The 19,072-nt window shown below is 38.9% G+C and overlaps 1 protein-coding gene across 5 annotated transcripts; it reads right to left on the minus strand.

Annotated features, from left to right (window-relative positions):
- Positions 1 to 6,869: 6,869 nt before the first annotated feature.
- On the minus strand, positions 6,870 to 18,856 carry LOC110047675 (beta-1,3-galactosyltransferase 5-like). Of its 5 annotated transcripts, none has more exons than XM_020753435.2 (3): positions 18,769 to 18,856; positions 8,401 to 8,917; positions 6,870 to 7,659 (listed from the first exon to the last, which is right to left on the minus strand). In XM_020753435.2, exons 2-3 carry the CDS (start codon positions 8,889 to 8,891, stop codon positions 6,924 to 6,926), a joined length of 1,227 nt encoding a protein of 408 aa, XP_020609094.1. In that variant the 5' UTR covers positions 8,892 to 8,917; positions 18,769 to 18,856; the 3' UTR covers positions 6,870 to 6,923. The 5 variants fall into 5 exon arrangements, with proteins under 5 accessions (XP_020609094.1, XP_020609091.1, XP_020609092.1 ...); XM_020753432.2 differs by lacking the exon at positions 18,769 to 18,856 and adding an exon at positions 16,392 to 17,106; XM_020753433.2 differs by lacking the exon at positions 18,769 to 18,856 and adding an exon at positions 15,381 to 15,755.
- Between the last annotated feature and the right edge of the window lie 216 nt (positions 18,857 to 19,072).

Raw genomic sequence — 19,072 nt, forward strand, 5'->3', positions numbered from 1 at the left:
AAATCTTGAGCTGTTAAATTTGTGTAAATCAAGTGTAAACTATCGTGTGTAGTAAAACGAATCAGATTCGAGAATACTTTGTCATTGATGGAATAAACAAACATTGAACGAGGTTTCTGTTGTATGCAGAACAACCAAACGCTAGCGTGTGGGTCAGGAAGCAATGATCAATGAGGACGGGTTGCTAGTCTATGGCAGGTTCCCTCCCCGAGACATTTTTTCAGGTCACTAATACCATTTTCCCAGGATAGAGGGCGGCAATTTGAGAGTAGAATGTGTTGCACAAGAAAGCAACACAATGATCCCGGCCAGCACTCAAAAACGGAGCGCTCGGTCTGGAGTCCACCTTGTTAGCAATTAATGGACATTAAAGATGATTTCCAGTGCGTACTGCGGACTCTCGAGAGTTTGTTTGCGTTTTTTGTTTTGTTTCATATAAGACATCACAAAATGTAAACTTTTCTCAACTACCTACATGAAGTAAGTTCAAAGTTTCAAAACAACCGCCATTATGGATGCGAAACGGTCGAAGCCTTGTGCTTCGCTCTTTCTTATATCACTTGATGAAAAAACTTCACAGCTGTAAAAATCAATGAAGCTGTTGGAAAGAGAATTTGAAAGGCCTCAAAGATAAGGTATGTGGTTCGTAACGAATAACATCGATTCGCATTCCATCGAGTGAGATTAATAATGTTTATAAACATTAGGGTGCTGAGACTGCGCAGTACGGACTGGAAATCATCATTAATATACTTTTTGCTTAGTATACGTACTTCAGTAAGCTAAAAGACCCTCAAGTTCAGGGCCTGCGGCAGGAACAGCATCATCTTTGGACAATGCACTATAGTCATTATAATCTAGCAAAAAGACTACAAATCCTTCGGTCGTGTAAGGAGGAAGAGGAAGTTTTAATCATAGTTGGGAGTAAGTAAGATTTCCAGAGGTGAATATACGAATCTTGTGTTCTGAATGGTCGAGAAACTCGGATATCATCATAGTATCTTCAAGGCGCGATTGCTTAGTTAAACCGCATTTGGTATGGTGGGAAGTAAACATGGCGGTTGTTGTTGTTGTTTTTAATGAAATGCCCGATTATTCCGAAGACATCACTTCAAGTCTGGCGCCTTCGAAGCCTGGGGAATCTAGAAAAAGGGGTTACAAAATGTTAAACCAAAATGTTTTCGAAAAGTGTCTTCAAAGGCAGTTGTAAAACTCGTAAACAATGGTTTCGTTTATCCAGACTATTGTTTGCACTGTGACGAATTGTGCCAGATCATGTGTTTACATCTCTTAGGAACGGAGCTTTGAAATCAAGAAGATAATTGCAATGGCTCATGAAGTCACCAAACATGAAAAAAGGTGTATTTGTTCGCAATGAGTGTTTCATTTGTGCATTTTGTATCTTAAGAATGCGTTATAAACTCATTTACATGATGGCGTCGTTTGACTACAGTTTAATACCAGAATCAGGAGCCATAATTATGGCTCCTGACCAGAATCCTTCACTTTTTCTTCCTCCCTTTTGCTAATTAGAAAAATTGTTATCTCAAGCCTAATGAAGTTTAAAATTCAAATAAACGAATAAATGAATTCCTTTAGTTGAAGTCAGATGACGACGTTGTGCAAGTGTGCTAATATATCATTTTACAGTTGTCTGCCCATTGACCTGGCCTTTGAATGGAAGCGAGGCTGCAGGTGGCCTTGTTTTGATAAAGACCTCACTGCAGGTGGCCTTGTTTTGATAAAGACCTCACTGCTTTTGTTGTGTAAATCAAGTTGTTCTTATGCTAACTGGATGGCATTTCAATGAGATAAACCGAGAGGTCTGTATCAAAGTAAGGTCACCTCCAGCCTCGTTTGGATTCATAGGCCAGGTAACTAAGCACACAACTTTAAAATGGCCTTTTTACGATAACTGTAGAAATTCTCGCGTGCTCATTGGCTAATTCTTATTGTCAATAAGCGGATAGACACATGAATTTATAATTTATGCGATGCGTCCGCGAGCGAGAGCGGACAATTTGACAATTTGTTATCGTGAAAAACAAATTAACGTCATTTTTTCATGCGTCTGTCTTGTTATTGACAATGAATTTCGTCATAACATTGTCAAAGTAGTCTGCGGATGACGAAATTCATGATCAACAACTGAACAGACCATTGGCGGATCCAGACCTTGAGCTAAGGTGGCGGGCGGTTTGTTTTGTTTGCCCTGCCGGCTTTTCTTCCTTCTGTGATTTTCATTTTTTTCCCCAAAATAAGGGGAGGCCCGAGGCCACTGCAGACGCATGAAAAACTGACGTCAATTTGTTAAATTATGTAAGTTTAACTAAGTACAGTACTGTATACATGTATGCAGGCGATCACTTATCCGTATTGTTTTCTAAATTTATCATGTCTTAGCTTGGAGTTCGTGGTATTCTCCCCTAGAAACTGTGCTAAAACAGTTCTTCGTCTCAGGCAGTGAATCTAGGGGAATAAATGTTAATGACTAGAAACGCCTGGTGAACGCTTTTGTAATCACTGATAGATTCATTAGATTGAAGTGTCACACTAGTCTCATTTCCATGCTGACTGCCGTTCTAAGGACGAATTACAGCACATACATACAGAACATAGAGGCACATCTTATGAATAGCACCAAAAAACCATACCGTATCCCTAGTAGCAAGCCACCTTAACTTGTGAAATTCTTAGTAGACAATCGCCAAACTGCTTATCATTTGACCTGCCTGATGTTTATCGTACAGCTTTATACTACAGCTATTTGCGAACGTAGTTTCTCACTTTATGCACTGGAACTATTCACCTAAAGAAATCAAATCCTCAGAAACATCTCAAGCCGACTAAAGACATTCCTTTTTAAAAAGGCCGGTATAAATTTGCTATTTCATATTATCTTTTATGAGGTATTTTTTTTGTGTTGCCAGAAAAAAATATATATATTTTTCAATGTAAGCAAGTTGTGAAATGAGAACTTTGGTACTAGAATTGTAACATACGTGACAAGACACAGTCTTGCCTAACTCCTAAAGCCACGGTAGACCAATGGGTAGGTATCTCTGATCACCGCCGTGGAAACTACTGTGCTGCAAGGGTAGGTATAATAAAGTGGTTGGGATGTGCTGCACTTAAGTAATCACGACCGCTCTTTGGTTGTGATTACATTTGTGGTTATTGAAAAACCTAAAGAGGCCTCTAGGGGCCTCTATATTTTGGATTTTATTGAGATGTTCTACCTCTTACGGCCAACTTGGCTTGTTTTATCTGGTTGGATGCTTGCTTGATCATTGCCAGAAAGTTCTGAAGTGACTTTGTGGGGCCCTCTGCTATTCTCACTTTAGGCGGTTGTAGTCACAGAATTTGTTTTTCGTTTAGACTGAATTTTGCCTTAATGGAACGCTATTTTGTTGTAGACCGCTTGCTAGGTTTGTATCGTGGGCACCCTTTGTTAAACAATCCTGGTCCAAACTTACGACTCTTGTGTACTTTGACAAGTTTTGCAATGAAATGGAAATAAAACTTTTGTTTGAGATAAACTTGGAAGCTTGAAAGGGAATGAAAAAGGAAACATGTGGCCCGTCATCAATGCCTTTCCTGTTAACATACAAATGACGTCAGGACAGTACAGTTCCTTCCAACTGCTGAATGCTGATTGGTTCATTCGAATTTAAGTGGCACAGGCCGTATGTAAGGTTAGTAGATAGGAATGAAAAACGTACAGAATAAAATTGCATAAAAATTTTATGCTATACGACTTTAACTAAGACAATAAACAGCTGACAAAGAGATTTACAACCATCTAATAGTTAACAAATAAAGAAGCCTCGACTGTGCCCTGTTCTGTTGTAAAGCACGCAGGAAGCGGTAGAGCACGAAAGAAGTGAAACACGAGATGTAGTTGAGTGTTTCTCCCTACTACTTCAGTGCTCTACCGCTTCCTAAGTGCTTTACAACAGAACAGAGCTCAGTCGAGGCTTCTTCATTTGTTTTATGATAAAGAATCCATTAATTTCCTCACGCATTCGTCTGAATTTTCAAACCAAACTTTATTTTCCAGACGAGTAAAATTGGCGTCAGCGTGCATCTGTTCTCTGATAAAACACGCTAACATAAGCCAATCACAATCCTTGTTAGAATTGTCCAAATAATTTGATTGGCTAATGAGACAAGAGCTGTCAATCACAAACTGAACTTCACCCAGTTAACCTCTCGGTTTCGAGTGGCTTTCGAGAGAAGAACGATGCCTTCAAAGTTCGCTTTTTGGTTTAATTTTTTAAATAAGGATCTAAAGGTTTCTAGTTCAGAGGAATCTGGCCGCGTTGTGGCTCATGAAAACATGCACTTTTCCAATGGAAATTACGAAACAAAGAACTCAAAGCTTGCGGATGAAAATGCGAAATGCTGAGTTCTTTTTGAAAGGAGCTACAGTTATTTACGGCTTGCAGCCGCTGGTAGCCGCTTGCCGCAAGATTGCCCGAGCTAGGGTCAAACTTGGAAAGACTAGACTGCCACCACTGGTTCTACTCCGAGAACTGGAGAGAATATCACAGCAAGCTTTCAACTGATCACTCGTCGGGTGAACGTTGATACGAAATTGTTGAGGTTCACTTCGCTGAGATGACCGGATATCACTAGTAAGCAAACAAGCGTTACTACACTGCATGTAAGTGTTGTTTGAGCATTTTTACAAAAATAAAGCCGTCATCATAAACAGAGACAGTTCAATATTAGTGTTTTCTGTCGTTGTTTTACTTCGTAAGTAAAATTTCTGCTTATAATGTCTTTTATCGAAGCATTTGCTAGGTTGAGAATTTGTTTATTTCGCTTCCTGTTTTGTCGGAATCTAGCAAAACTTGCATCTGCTGCAGACAAATAGCTCGTTTCCACTGTGTTTGTCTGAGTCACAGGGGATGTTTAAATTTGCAAATTTCCGAAGCAAAAATTTGAAAGCCAGCTTACCATCATCAACCCGTGCATCTGTTCTCTGATAAAGCACGCTGTTTCAGCCAATCAGAGCGCGCGTTATATGGAAACTTTATTATAAAATAGGATAACCCTATTTTTCTGCCAGATCAATCAATTACTGCTGTTAATAATGTCCGCCACACGTATCTCCTTACTTATCTCTTTACGTCTCTAAACGCATACATGTACTAATGTTTTTGTCCATAGGAGTCTGGCGATAGTTTACGTCTGACCACACGTAAACGGTTAATTGATTCGTTATGTGGTTGAACTGGTTGGCGATGAAAAGGAGGCTTCTAATTGGTTCCCTTAGCGGTCCGAGTTATTTCATTTAGTAATTTGCAATACGCACCGCTAGGATAGGCCGCTCACGAATTATTTTCGGCAAATAATAAACAGTTTTTTGTTAGTAGAGATCTTTTTACCTTCACGTTTGGAGGACAATTTCAGTCAAATGTTCACTAAAACGACGAGAGAAATGTAAATAAAACCTTACCTTTCACGAACGCGTTTACCGAGATCAGCAGATTAAAAAGAACCATTATAATAGCGGAGATTCAGCGGAGCAGCACGGGCAAGAAATTCTGGTTAAACCATCAATTATTATTATAAGCCGAGAAAATTTGGTTATGACGTTATCGTGCGAGTGAGCGTCCGTCCCTCCGTACAAACTGGGAAAGGGGAGTCTCATGGTAACTCTATTATGTCAACTAACGATAGCAGAGTTGATATTAGGTTTTCAAGACAGGGTTTAACAGAAGCAGAACGTGAAAGAGAACGGCAGACAGCAAGAATTGACAGGCGAAGAAGTAGCTAAGAAGATCGCGAAAGAGAGCGAACCAGAGCTAGAGGAAGGAGGCGAAACAGTACTGAACAATGTCATGAAGTAAAGCGAGCGAGGGCTAGAGAAAGGAGGCGGAACTTGCCAGGAAAAGAGAATGGGGGCAAAATGTAAGCGAGGAACGCCGAGAAGTGGAGCGAGCCAGGAATAAAGATTGGCGGCGAAAAGATTTGTTCAGTTCAGTCTTTACAACTTTTGCTGGAAGTTTCTACCTGAAAGATTCACACTGAAGTGAATTGCCAACTTGTGGTAAGCGACTCTTTGTTGTGGATACTTTTGTTGCGTTTTCTGTAAATATTTTAGAGAGGTCAAGCAATGATTACAGCGACAACGCCTAGTTAAAAAAGCTCTATTTTGACTTCGAATTTCGCAGTTATCTAGATCTGTTCAGTGCGCCTATATATTGGTCTCAGAACTTGGTCAAGCTGAATATGTAACGCCAGCGTTTAATTCCAAATGAACATCTGAAAAATGATCCGTCTCCGTTTTTGTTCTTCAAAGTACGCAGAATTTAGTTAATTCACTTGTTTTTGTGCAGAGGACAGCAAAGAAATGAACAAAGATTTATAACGCACGTGCACATTCAGTGTTCTACTCATGAAAACTTTTGTTTGGTAGCTTTCTCGTTGCCGTCGCCGTTTGCTTAAACTCTCTGTTGTCAACCCAGGACGCCTATGTACGGCACTGGCATTAAGCATGCGTAAATTACTTGACGTAGCATCAGCGTGTACAAACGTATCCGTTTATGAAGTTCTCACGAGAATTCGTGATCGGAGATTTTCCCGTTTACGAACTTATCCATTTTGCAGCGCGTTTACGAAAATATGCGTACATATACGCATTTATGTCGTTTTTTTCCGCCTGGACGAAAGACGTAAACGTATAAAAAGATATCCGTTTACAGACGTAAACGTGCACTTGTGTCTGGGGATCTTTGGAAAAACTAGAATACAGTATTTGAACAGTCAGTCTCGAGACCTAACTACGATTAAAGGTATTTCTAAAGCTGTTTGAAGTAGATGTGGAAACTTTTTATCATAACATCACAAGACTAAGATCGTTAAAAACTGCAACAAAAATAATTTAATAGACGTTTTTTAACCAAAGTTTTAAATTAACAGGACTGTTGGAAGTGCCTACTAAATGATTGATTTTCTACATAAGAGCAGATTGTTGGGATAAATGTCATCAGCAAAACATTATAATGTGTCTGTATTTGAAGAATGTCTCTGACGCCATGTAACACAAGAGGGTCCCGTAAGTGACAAATCGGTCTTTCGTTCAATCCTGTCTCCTTCCTCTCGCAAAAGACAAACGGCAAGATTCTAGTGTCATGAACTGGTTTGATGCCAATATGTCTCATGTAAAGTCCAACACAAGCATCTTCAACTGGAATCATAGGAACCTCCCGAGATGCTGTTAGAAGTCTTGGTAAAAGGGTTGCGCTGAAGACATACCCTCCTCCCGAGGCATAAGGCGGATACGTATGTGTATTTATATCCATGAAAGATACATAATAACGATGCTTTTTGTTTCTCACAACTTGCATGTCTCTTTGTATGTTACCAGCATATAGTGGCTTGGATCCATTGGTCTCGTGATACTCCTGTAGCCACTGAACAAGTGATAGAACATTGACGTAGCAATCTTCGTCAGTTTTGAGGACATATTTGGGTTGACAATGTCGCCACGACCACTGAAATCCCAATAATGTCTTGAGAGACAGATTACGGTAGGAGTCGAGGAAGCTTCCTATGACAATGTCTTTGTGAATTTGGGCCTCCTGTCTTATGAGATTGTTTAGCTTGGAATTGTTAGTTTGACCAACAAGAAACACAGTTTTCCATGATCTGAGAAATTTAAAAAAAATGGAAACAGTAAATACATCAACACCGGATGGTCAAAATTATTTTCAAGCCAAGCGAAAGTTCACGAAAATGCTTAACTTGAAGCCATTTCAAAAGACTGACCAGTTCCCTGAGCTGTGTCTATTGTCATTAAACGGTCACTGTGTAGTCAATCAGATGGCGCATTAGTCTGATTGGCTGTTAGTAGGCTCTGTTACGGTAATAAGGATTATCAGCATGATTTATTTAGGGATTTATCCAGTGACAATAAGAAAGATCAGTAATTATAGGCTTGAAGGACGCGCCATTGCAATGGAAAGCGGTTAGTTCACCCCGCTGATGCGTTTAAAACTGGTACATAACATGGAAAGGAGTGGGTGGGTGGTGTAGGAGTACATATAAGGGGATTCAGTGTGGTTCGTAGGAGGATATTCTTCTTTCCAAGAAGCCGGATGAATTAGAATTCTTTAAAAACTCATTTCATCATTTTAAATAACACCGGCCCACGTGCACGTCCAAAGATAATGCAAACTTTTTGGGAGTATACTGTGCTATGTCTGATTTCAGACCAGCCTTAACAACACATGCTATCATAACGTTGGTGACTTTCTTCATTAGTAAGGTTAATTGGCGAGTATGGCGCGACGATGTTATAATAACTTTAAACTGATGATAGGAGGTAGTCGTGTACTAGTTCGCAAGTAATTGACATACTGCATAAAGAAATAGAAATTAGGTGGTTACCTCTCCGGACTTGTCCAGCTTCCTTGATTGATTGGATTATCTTCTCGACCCCAAGACAATCTTATAGACTCCCTGTCCATGAAGTTAATAGGTCTTGAATGAACCATAATTAACAGAAAAGGAGCCGGAAGGCAGCGCGGCATAGAAAAGTGATTGACAACTTTCTGTTCTTGGTGATGTTCTCCTTGCAGGTTATCAAGTTCGTATTGCCTAGCGATAGTCTCTGAAGAAGCCATGTATCTCTGCACGAGGTCTTTCAAGTCTAAATTCAATACCTCCAAGTAGCTTAAACTCGGTCCCGCACTCTTAACATCCGAATCAACTTGAATACTTGCGATTTGTCTTCGAAGTACACTCGACGAGGAGCGCTGTAACGAATAGAGGTCTGGCTTTCCTTTTATGTCGGCAAGGAACATCAGGTATGCAAGATTTAGGATTCCCGTAAGAGATGCTAACATCAATAGATGCCTAATTGTGCAGTACTTGTTCATCTTGTGTCCCACGTTGATGAAATTGTCTGTGAACGAAAAGAGAGAATAATTTAGTACTAACAGCGGAGCTCGGTTGAACCGTAAGAAGGTTTTTTTTGACGAAACTCACTGAATGTGAGCCGGTATTAGTTAGCGAATAGCGCTAGAATTTCAGTACGTACTCATTTGGAAATTCCCGAGGGAGCTTCTCTGCTTCTGCATTATACATTTCCTAAAACCTCTTAATATTTGCAATAATTGGTGTTAATGTTCCCCGGCAGCAAACAAGGATTTCAACATTTATGTTGGAAGGTCCATGATCATGCACAATCTTTCGTTTTTCGTTCATACATTATGCAAGAATTACGTAACTGAAACGTTTCCATTGGTAAGTTCCTCAGTCAGTAGTATGCAGCTATTGTGTTTGTGCACGGTCAAGGCCAAAAAGGAGAAAAAAAAAAAACATGCAACAAAGAACTTTGTCGGGTTTCATAACCATTCCCCTCTATTAACTAGGTCTCAAGAGTGCAAAAAAGAGGGTTAAAAAGAGGAATTTTTATTCCTTAAATCTTGACTTACGATGCCGTTATGTTTGCGTATTAAATAACACTACGTATTTGCTCTAATAATGGCCGTGTCTTAATTAGCCGGCCTTGGGATAATTCCTCTCCCCTTCCTCGAATAATTGCCCCTTTTTGGTGCGAAAATAGACTAATCGCTTCGGCTATTTTGCAAAGAAATACGGTTATTCGGTGCATTCCCCAGGGAACTTCTATGAATCGGTTCATCTCGGGTACAATACATTCCGTACATGTTTCATGCACTCAACATGACAGTCGGCCACTTAACGTGAAGAACCAACAATCGGAGAAAATCAAATAGCTGCCCGGTGAAAAGACCTCCTTGTTTTCAATTGACTTAGATAAAAGCAGTGGCCGAAAATAAAACATTTTGGGCATCGTTCGCAGCGTGTTTCCCTGCGTTAAATCTCGATAGATTCCTTTTGATGTTCGGTACAACTTTACCTTGAAGATATCTTGAAATCGACGGAAGGAAAGTTGATTAAACGGAAAGCCATTTTCTAGTCATGGGAGAACTAGAGGGGCTAGAGTTGAACAGGCAGACGACATGCAAAAAAATTGCGATTGAATGAAGTCACATGAATGCTGTCGAAATAAATCGGCTTAAAATATTATAGTTTTTAAGTTCGCCGTTAACACGAAGAACATGACATTTCACGATCAGGTTTACCATAGAAAGTCATCTACATCGGAGATTGTTGAGTTCATTGGCCCATTCAAAAACTTCACATGGACCCAACAGGCTTAATCATATCCTAGAAGAATTTCAGACATAAAACCCGGCTTCATTTTGATTTCCTGACATAAAAACGTATTAAACTCAAACCAGTTAGCCGCGAGGTGTTTGTAAGAAATCGATACTTACATATTAATTGTGAGCAATTCTGGCTACAGAATAGAATTTCTGAATTTGTTAAATATTAAGGTAAAAACCTACTGTTGCTGCCAGATAACTGAAGCGGCAATCATCAATCTTGTGTTCACTTGGCTCGCTGCACGGACGACTGGCAATTAAGGTCAGGTCACAATCACAATCGAGTTTGGGTAAAATCTTTGGGATTCACAAATAATCTTTCCCATCAGCAAAAGAATGAAAGGAAATGGCGTTGTCGGAAGCTGTCCGGAAGAACACAATGTAAAGCAATGTTCTTGACGGCGAGACATGGAATTATGACAAAGATGGCCAATTACCAAACGACTCAAGAACGTCAATGTTGTGGTTTTGTACACGTTATTCCGTAGAACAAGAGACAAACTTAAACATTTTACCGAAGAACTGGAAGATTGTTTTACAATCCGGACAATTTTTTTTTACTTTATCTTAATTAAAGAAAGAAAGAAAAAAAAAGCCAATTGCCCGGAGCATTGACGACCATTATCTTCAAGCAGGAGAGAAACGAACAGTTTTTGTTTCAAGGTTATTCCTTTCTTGAACTAAAATAATGCTAGTCGCCTTTTGTTTCCCTGCCTGATTAAACCATAAAATGAGGAAATGGAAAAATGATCGAGCATAGCAGCCTTATTTTGGACAAGCTGCTGCCTCTTTCAATAGAAAAACACTTGCCTTCTGGTTATTATTCAAGAAATCGTGAATTTCTATCGCAAAAATGTTGGTTATGTGGACGTGCAATTACGCTTTGATTGACAAGAGGCCTCGATCTTTCATATTTTCGTTTAGATTCTATTACTTCAAGGAAGGTTAAAAAAAAATACGGCGTCTGGTCTGACAATTTCCTGTTTACTGCAATTGACTTAAAGCGGCATAGCATGATAAGAAGCTTGTATTAGTTCAACGAGAAAACTGATTAAAATGGTTATAAGTTTCGTTGTTCCTACTTTTGAGATAGTACCCGTTACCGCCTAAACTGGTCGCTTATGGTCCTGATCCCAAACTTTTTTAAGCTGCTATTTTTCTTAAAACTCCTAAAGTTTCCATCCGTTGCGCCTTGCGACTAAAAATGGAGGCTTGACGCTTCCCGTTTTTGATGACTAAGCAGGTTGGAATTTGGGTCACAAGGCAGGTTATATGTTTGGGTTCAAATAAAATACTTATTATGTTTCTCAACCAAATTAAAGACATACTAAAATGCTCAAGAGAAATCTACCCACGCTTATCACATATCTTTTCCTGAGATAAACTGGGTTAAATTACTGCTTCGAAGTTCTCTTCTTTTTAAAATAGATTGGAATGTTCCTGCACGAAACACCCAGGGCCACTTTTAGTGCGCTCGAGAAAACAAATTGGATCATTTTAAAACTGTTTTTTTTTTTCCAGTATTTTAAAAGCCCCTTGGATATTAGACCCTGCAGTAATCCCATAGCAGGTTGGTTGATTGGAAATTCCAGTTTGAGAGTTCAAATTCAAGAGTTAGGTCACGAAATATAGAACGCTGGAATTTTGGACTTTGGAATGCTGGAACACTTAGGGAAAAACACGTCTTTCATTCACTTTCCTTTTATTTTCTTACTGCAGCTTCACGTCCTTCAACCCGAGAATGTTACCTAATTTCCTCCTGCCGTCACTCTAATTTAATGCTCTGGTTTGCCAAAAGGCTTTAAGTCACACCATATCGTTCAATAGAACTTCAAGAATCATCGATAAGGGGGGGAGGGAGAATTGCCAAGTACATTATCAGTAGCGTTAGTTTAGCAAAAATATTTTGCAATCATATGTGCATGCTTTTTACATCTTCTCTTGTGTACACGTCTCAGCTATTTTTCTAGTCGGTTGTATCTGCTACTAAAATTATCGACTACAACTTTTTAAATAAGTTTTTTTTCTAAAGCCTCTTCATCATTTCATTGTCAATCAAACCCACATGCGCATTACGAGACTACAATATCACAATGGGGTCGTCTTCTCACTCTAATCTTGTCAAGCCCTTCTTATTTGTTCTTGTTATCCTAGTACCTCAATAATTGCAAGGGAAGTCACATGACAGTGATGAGCTGCACAGCGGATATTGCGTCCGAGATACATTTGTCTCAAAAGTGAGCCACCGCGTCTAGAATAGATATCTCAGTTCTGTGTTTATTATCGTTGGCGCAGATCTGGGTCATTTTATCTCGATGTGCAAACAAATTTACCCAGCAAAAAGAAAATTCTAAAGTCTTGTGACATTCTAAAATTTAAAGTACTCCGTTTTATCCTCCTAGCCTTATTCAAAAGGAACAAAAGGTGCCAGACTCTTAATCTAAACGTAAGAGGAACCAGGACGACTGCATCGAACAACTTTTACTCGTGAGAGTTTTTTTTATGATTTTTCCTGGTTACTTTTGAAGCCCATTTGGGTTGGCAAACCAACTTAGGTAAACCACTTAGCGGGCCATGAATTGTTTTGATGCCGCGATAGCTAAAATTTGTAGAAGAACTTAATTTACCCCGACTAGCACAAAAACATGATATTTAACCCCTAGGGCGTTGGATAAGCCTCTGCGTTAGTACCACATGGGGAGTCTGGGATCAGATATGACCGACAGTTATGTTTAGAAAAGTTTTCACGTCCTTAGATTACTGAATGTTTTGACGGTACCGTTTAAAATACATTTGAAGTTTCACGCTGTTTTAAATATTTTACATGTAGGTATGAAAATAAAAGTACATATCAAAAGTTACAAAATTAAAGTGTTCCGACTGCGAAACTGAATTGATCGTAAAACCCTGACCGCCATGTTGTTGTACGATGTATACTACATAACTTGTCTCCAGGACACATCATACTGAGACCTGTAATGTTCTTTTAAAAAAATAATCACTAAAGTTACGCTTAAAACTATAATAAGGTGTGAAATGTTTTGATATGATATTATCCATGAAAGCAAATATAGTCTATCATAATAACACCGATGAAGAGACGATCAATGTTCCTGGGAAAGGAATGACAGCGGTGGCCGAAAATAACTCATCCAAAAACTGTACGAATTACCACAAGAATTCCTTAGAATGATCTCAAATCACGGAGAACAGACCTTAAACACGTAAAAAGCACATACCTCACACGCCTATGATGGTCAATGTACTGTGTTACCCGAACGATGAATCTAGACCACTGATAGGACACAGGTACCAGTTGGAATACTGTGAATGTAGTAAGTGGCCGTTTGTAGTAAAAGTACTACGTAGTAAAATGACTGTGGTTTGCTCTTATTCTCGAACTTATCCGCAATGTGATATACTTCTTTACGTACCAAACATCCTTTTGCAGCCTCTCACAGCTAATGTTGGCAAAACATTGCAAAAGAGCAACTGAGCAAGGTCAGATCAAACAAAACCACAGCAGCTGACCAAACAAAGCAAACGAACCGTACAAGGCGGCACGCCTTACAGCAGAAAAATCTGTTTGAGACTTTTCAAAACTTCTTCATTCTTACAATAGTTTTGAAATATAAAGTAAAGAGTTAGCCTTCATTAGCGGAAAAATGGCCACAATTAAAACTAGAAAAAGGAACTTAAAGATTTCATGTGAAATGTCCCGCAACTGAAAAAATTACCATACCAGCTGGCAGCGAATGATCCGTTTATCAACAATATTGTATCTATCCAGTCACAGCTTTGGAACCCTGTGGTTTCCTTGTAAACAATCGATTGGAAATTTAGCAGTTAATTAAAAGCATTGGACCCTACAGAAAAATGAATTGGCGGCAACTAAATATGTAAACAATTTCACATTGGTAAAGAAAGGTTTTCGTTTTCCTTTTAAGATAAGTTGGAGCTGTGAAGTCGTTTGAACATTTCTCTCTCATTTTCTATTGGTTGTTCAGATGGTTAGTGGAATGTAAGTCTGTTTCTGTATTTTTGGAAACAACATTGAGACTGGGAGTGGCAGTCTCCGTGGTCGGCAGTTTAGCTGTATACCGCTGGTGACAACATTGAAAGTGGTCACCTGTATGAGAGCTTTTGTCTACCAAATCTAAAAAGAGAGAAGTTACTTCAGAATTTAATAAGAAATAACGTCACCGGAAGCAAGATGCAAGTGAAGCAAATGTTCTCTTTGCTATGCGCACACCGCACATCTGTATGAGAGTCACTTAGTCGATAATGAACTCAGTTCAAGATGATAAAAGTAAACTGCCGCAGTGAATTTTTGAACATTGGCCCTTTGTTGAGACAAAACGGTTGCTGCGATCGAAGGCTCGAAACTTGAAGGTTCGAAAGTCTCGAAACACTCGAAACTGCAATTAAGAAAATAATCTGACGCTTTCTGGCCGTATTATGTAAGCAAGTGTTGAACCTTTTCAGAAACTGTTCAAGGGAATGAAATATCAACGTTTTCTTAACGAAGAGGGAGCCATTATTTTAGAGAAGCCTTCGAAATAATTATAAATCTAAATTGTTTGAAGGGCACCAAAATAGACAACTGTTTTGGTGGGACCATTATTTTGTGATTTTATCTCAGTACCTTCGGCTTACCAGTGTTCTCCCTGAACTATTCGGAGATAAACGGCTTAAAAACAATCTTCTATGCAAGGACGGGCCCATGTTGCGTTACGTTCAACCCACCTGTCTGAAGTTATATTCCACGGCTAGTCAATATGATAAGCCCTCATTTGATATTGAGCAGCGGGATTGACTCTAATGTCTCAATAAAACCATGAACACAATATGATCACTAAGCTAACAGATGTTTACGATGGAAGTTTGACCAAGTTTAGTTGGCGGTTTGGTTCGTAGCTGCCTAGCATCGCGTACAGCTCAAACACCAAGAAAAAAAAAAAAGAAAAAAAAAAAAGACATGAATGACGCGAATCAAGATCAGTTGTAAACCTTGGGCTTGTGGCTTGCGTTGTCCTATCAAAGCAATTGATCTGGAGTGTAGATCCGATAAGTTGAAATTTGAGGTTTGTATAAACGTGAAACTTCGGAAAACTTGAGTAAAGAGTGCTAACGAACAGGACACTTACAAAAATAAATGTGAAGGCGAATACTAACCGGCAACCTTAAGTCATGGTAACCATATCTGCAGTAACTTTAACGGGCAACTGCAACGTACTTTGAACCGACTCGCGTAAAAACTGCGATCAATACAGAAAGTTTTCTTTTCTAAAAAACACGTGCCCCAAAAGCAAACGATTTAACGCATCTGGGAAAACCACGTGGCTTACCATGCATCACAGGTGTTCTAATGTCTGAGACACGTGTAGCGTTATCTTCCGTGTTGTGGTTGCCACTCAGTTTACCATGCTTCGCAAAACATCTTTGTTTTACATGCTCTTGATTTAGCCATTGTTTGATCGTGCATTTGGACGCTTTGTGTCATAGGAGTGAGTTTGATTGTTCGCTTAACAAAGGTCTCTCTGCATCATATAGCTCAAGCTCTTACAAGTCTATTAAGCATGCGGTTTCGAAGTGGTAAACAAACTGTGGGAAACAGGAATCGAGCGCGTTTTGAATTCGGACAAATGAAAGAGAAAGTGTACTACAACTGAGCGTAAGATTACGAGTACTAACAAATTTAACCGTTACAATTAATGAACTTTAAACTTCCAGTAACAGCTTCTCAACTACACCAATAGGCTTGTTTTCTTGTCTTTTTCAAAAATACCAACATTTAAATTATGGGCAATGTATTTTTATTCTATTAAAGCACGTGCTTATAAAGCAAACCCATAGAATCCGATTGTGAGCGGGTTCCTTTCCGTGATGCTTAACAGGTCTTAACACGCCGGGATTTAAGATTATCGTTGTAAATTCAGTATCATGTAGCGCCGTAATTAGGTATCACCAGTTGTGTCGCCGTTCCGAGAACTTTATACAAATATGAACGATAAATCACGTTGCTTTCGAATAAGTAACTGCATATTAACTTGAAGTTGTCATCCTAATTTATTAACTGATCGGTGGTCTTTCTACATTTAATACAGTATTTATGGATCAAATAAGCGGAGGAACGCAAAGGACTTTGATTACGTTATAGTGGAATACTTCAAGTTAAAAACATACCTGATAACACGGCAGCGCCCTTCATCTGGTTTGATCCGGTGAAGAGAGAAATTAAGGTTTTTGTTAAAACTCGTACGCAGCTCGACTGATGTCCACTCACGTGGAACAACAACTCGGTTATCTGTTATAGTGATCGAGGAGCACCGCTCCAAATAGGGCCATCGATGCTAATTAAAACGTGCTGGTCGAATTGTGAAGTCGTCAGACCTAACGCAGTTTCTGTCCGTTCACACCGGGTTTAAGAGCTCGTTGATCTCGCAATCAATTTCAGGAGCAAGATCGTGTTGCATATATACTCAGGAATTCAAAGTGAGAAAAAAATTAGTATCGTCTAATCGGACCTGCCAAAACATGCCATTTATTTTGAAAACAAGCAAACAGGTAATAGGCTTTTAGGAAATGCCTTGAGACCATGGAGAACAAAGAAGGCTCCGTATTTGCGATAAATATACGCCGCAAATTACCATTACAAAACGATATGACATTTGTCGTGACAGCCGATATTCGACACAAAGTCGGCAAATGCTGATAAACAAGCGGTCTTCTATCGCAAACTAGCATCTTAATCAGTCACTCACAAACTAGCTCTTAAACAGCAATTTGTGTCCCAAAATAGACTATTCGAAGCGTCGGAATAAGTCGTCCAAGGGCATCAATTTTACGAACAACAATATCGCACTCGAATATCCATCCATGTTGGCTCTTAACAGGTTCGCGTGATCAATATTTTGCCCCTAACAATGTGGACAATATGGCAACTAAACATTGATCAGAAGCACTTGAAAATGGGTCAAAGTATTTGTCAACAGCGGAATTCAAAACATTTTACCACGACCTTAGGGAATGTGGCCACTCTTATAAGCATTGAAATCTCGCTTAACTTTGTTTGTGTATGTGGTTATGTTCTAGACTGTTTGAAATAACTTTAATTCCTTGCCATCATGCTTTTGACAAGAAATCTGCAAAGCGTTGTGTGTATGTGTGTTTAGAAAGGCCAGCCCTAGAGACTTCGAGATTATTAACTGCCTCCAGATACCTTGCATAACTGTATTTTAACAAGTAAATGGGTATTCAGAAACTTTCAGTGTCAGAATATATATATATATATATATATATTTTTTTTAACCAAGCGGCATTCCACGAAGATGCGTTGGCAGTGACGGAATAACCTGCCCGGACGCGTGCGTAAGAGAGTTAAGTCCATTAATTAAAACAAAGTGGGGTTCCAATTGATGTTAAAAGATTACTTGCTAAAGCCGTAGAAAACAAAGTTGCGGTTTGCTTTTTTTAACAAAATATAATTAACTACTACAGGAACGAGTAAACAAAATGTATTCAAACAATATTCCGAAAAATAAGCTAGAGTAATAATTAGTTGCAAGTTTTTCAATTCTGGCATTAATAACCATTTTGCCAAACTATCACGCACTGTTAAGTTGCAGATTTCACAATTCAAACATCGATCAAAAAAAAAAAAAAAAATAAAACAATATAACACAGGGAACGAAAAATAATTTCGCTAATCACCGTGTGAACCAATTCAATCATCACATTCTGTAAGTCAATAAACAGAAAATACTGAATTGACCATTTTCAAATTCTAGGGAGGGGAACTATCTAGACCTTCTTTGTAAGTTAAGATCTCAAAAAAAGGAATCGGCGCTAATTGTACTCGGCTTATGATTTATGCGTAATTACAAAAAAAAAAATCCACTGTAAACTGTTTCAAGTGTATTTAAATAACCAATGCAGTGAAAACTTGCGCTAGATTAATGTCTGAGCCGTTAATCTGACATATCTTTCATGGACATTCTACTTTCAAATCATTTCAGGACCCCCTTTCAGTTGGATTATTGTTCTCACCAAATAGGCTACAACATCAAACAGTTGTGCCACAACCCTCTCTGGGAGCCATCGGCAAAATTCGTTAGACCAGGAACTCACTTGTTGAAAATTGAAAGTTCTTCTGGAGTTTGGTAGTGCAATAAGTGATGAATTGTTCAAAAGAATTATAGACTAATGTCTGATCCTTTAATCTATTATTTTCAAATGGACATTCTGCCGTTCCCTGATAAATAATCATTTCTCTAGTTATTTCCTTCCATTCCATTTTTACTCCTTCCATTCCTTGCCCAGAATGGGAACAACTCGATATAGAAAACTCGATCGATCACGTTTAATAAATTGGCTTGATTAACTTTCTGTTTCGAACTCGTGGTGGAAGTGAAGAGACTGAAGGTTAGGTGTTGACAGAGGATGTGGAAGAGCTTTATGTTGATAGCAAAAGTCAAACTATGACGGTAGAAAAAGAACAAACTATTCATGACTAAACATGTTGCTATATCTATACTATCAATTAAGCAATTCGACAACTTACAACTTTGGTCGGTTCTTCTCCTGAAATGTTTGTGTTCTTCGCAATCTTGTTAGGTTAACTCCGTGTCGCACACAATTATCTCGTGTTTAACACGCTCAAGGGCGTATTTAAGAATCCCGTATCCTCTTGGGACTAGTTCCAGTCCTCTCACAAAATGATTTATGAAAAGGGCAAATCACTTTCTTTACTGAATCAACTGTAAGCAGATACTCTCCGACCGACTACAAAAGATTAAATCATGCTCTTAGCTATGTAAAATCCTTTGAAAAAAATTCTGACGTTCATTCTATACTACTTGTTATTT

The sequence above is a fragment of the Orbicella faveolata genome, unplaced genomic scaffold (assembly GCF_042242905.1).
Source record: "Orbicella faveolata isolate gen_17 unplaced genomic scaffold, um_ofav_v1 contig_35, whole genome shotgun sequence".
In the NCBI taxonomy this organism is placed as follows: Eukaryota; Metazoa; Cnidaria; class Anthozoa; order Scleractinia; family Merulinidae; genus Orbicella; species Orbicella faveolata.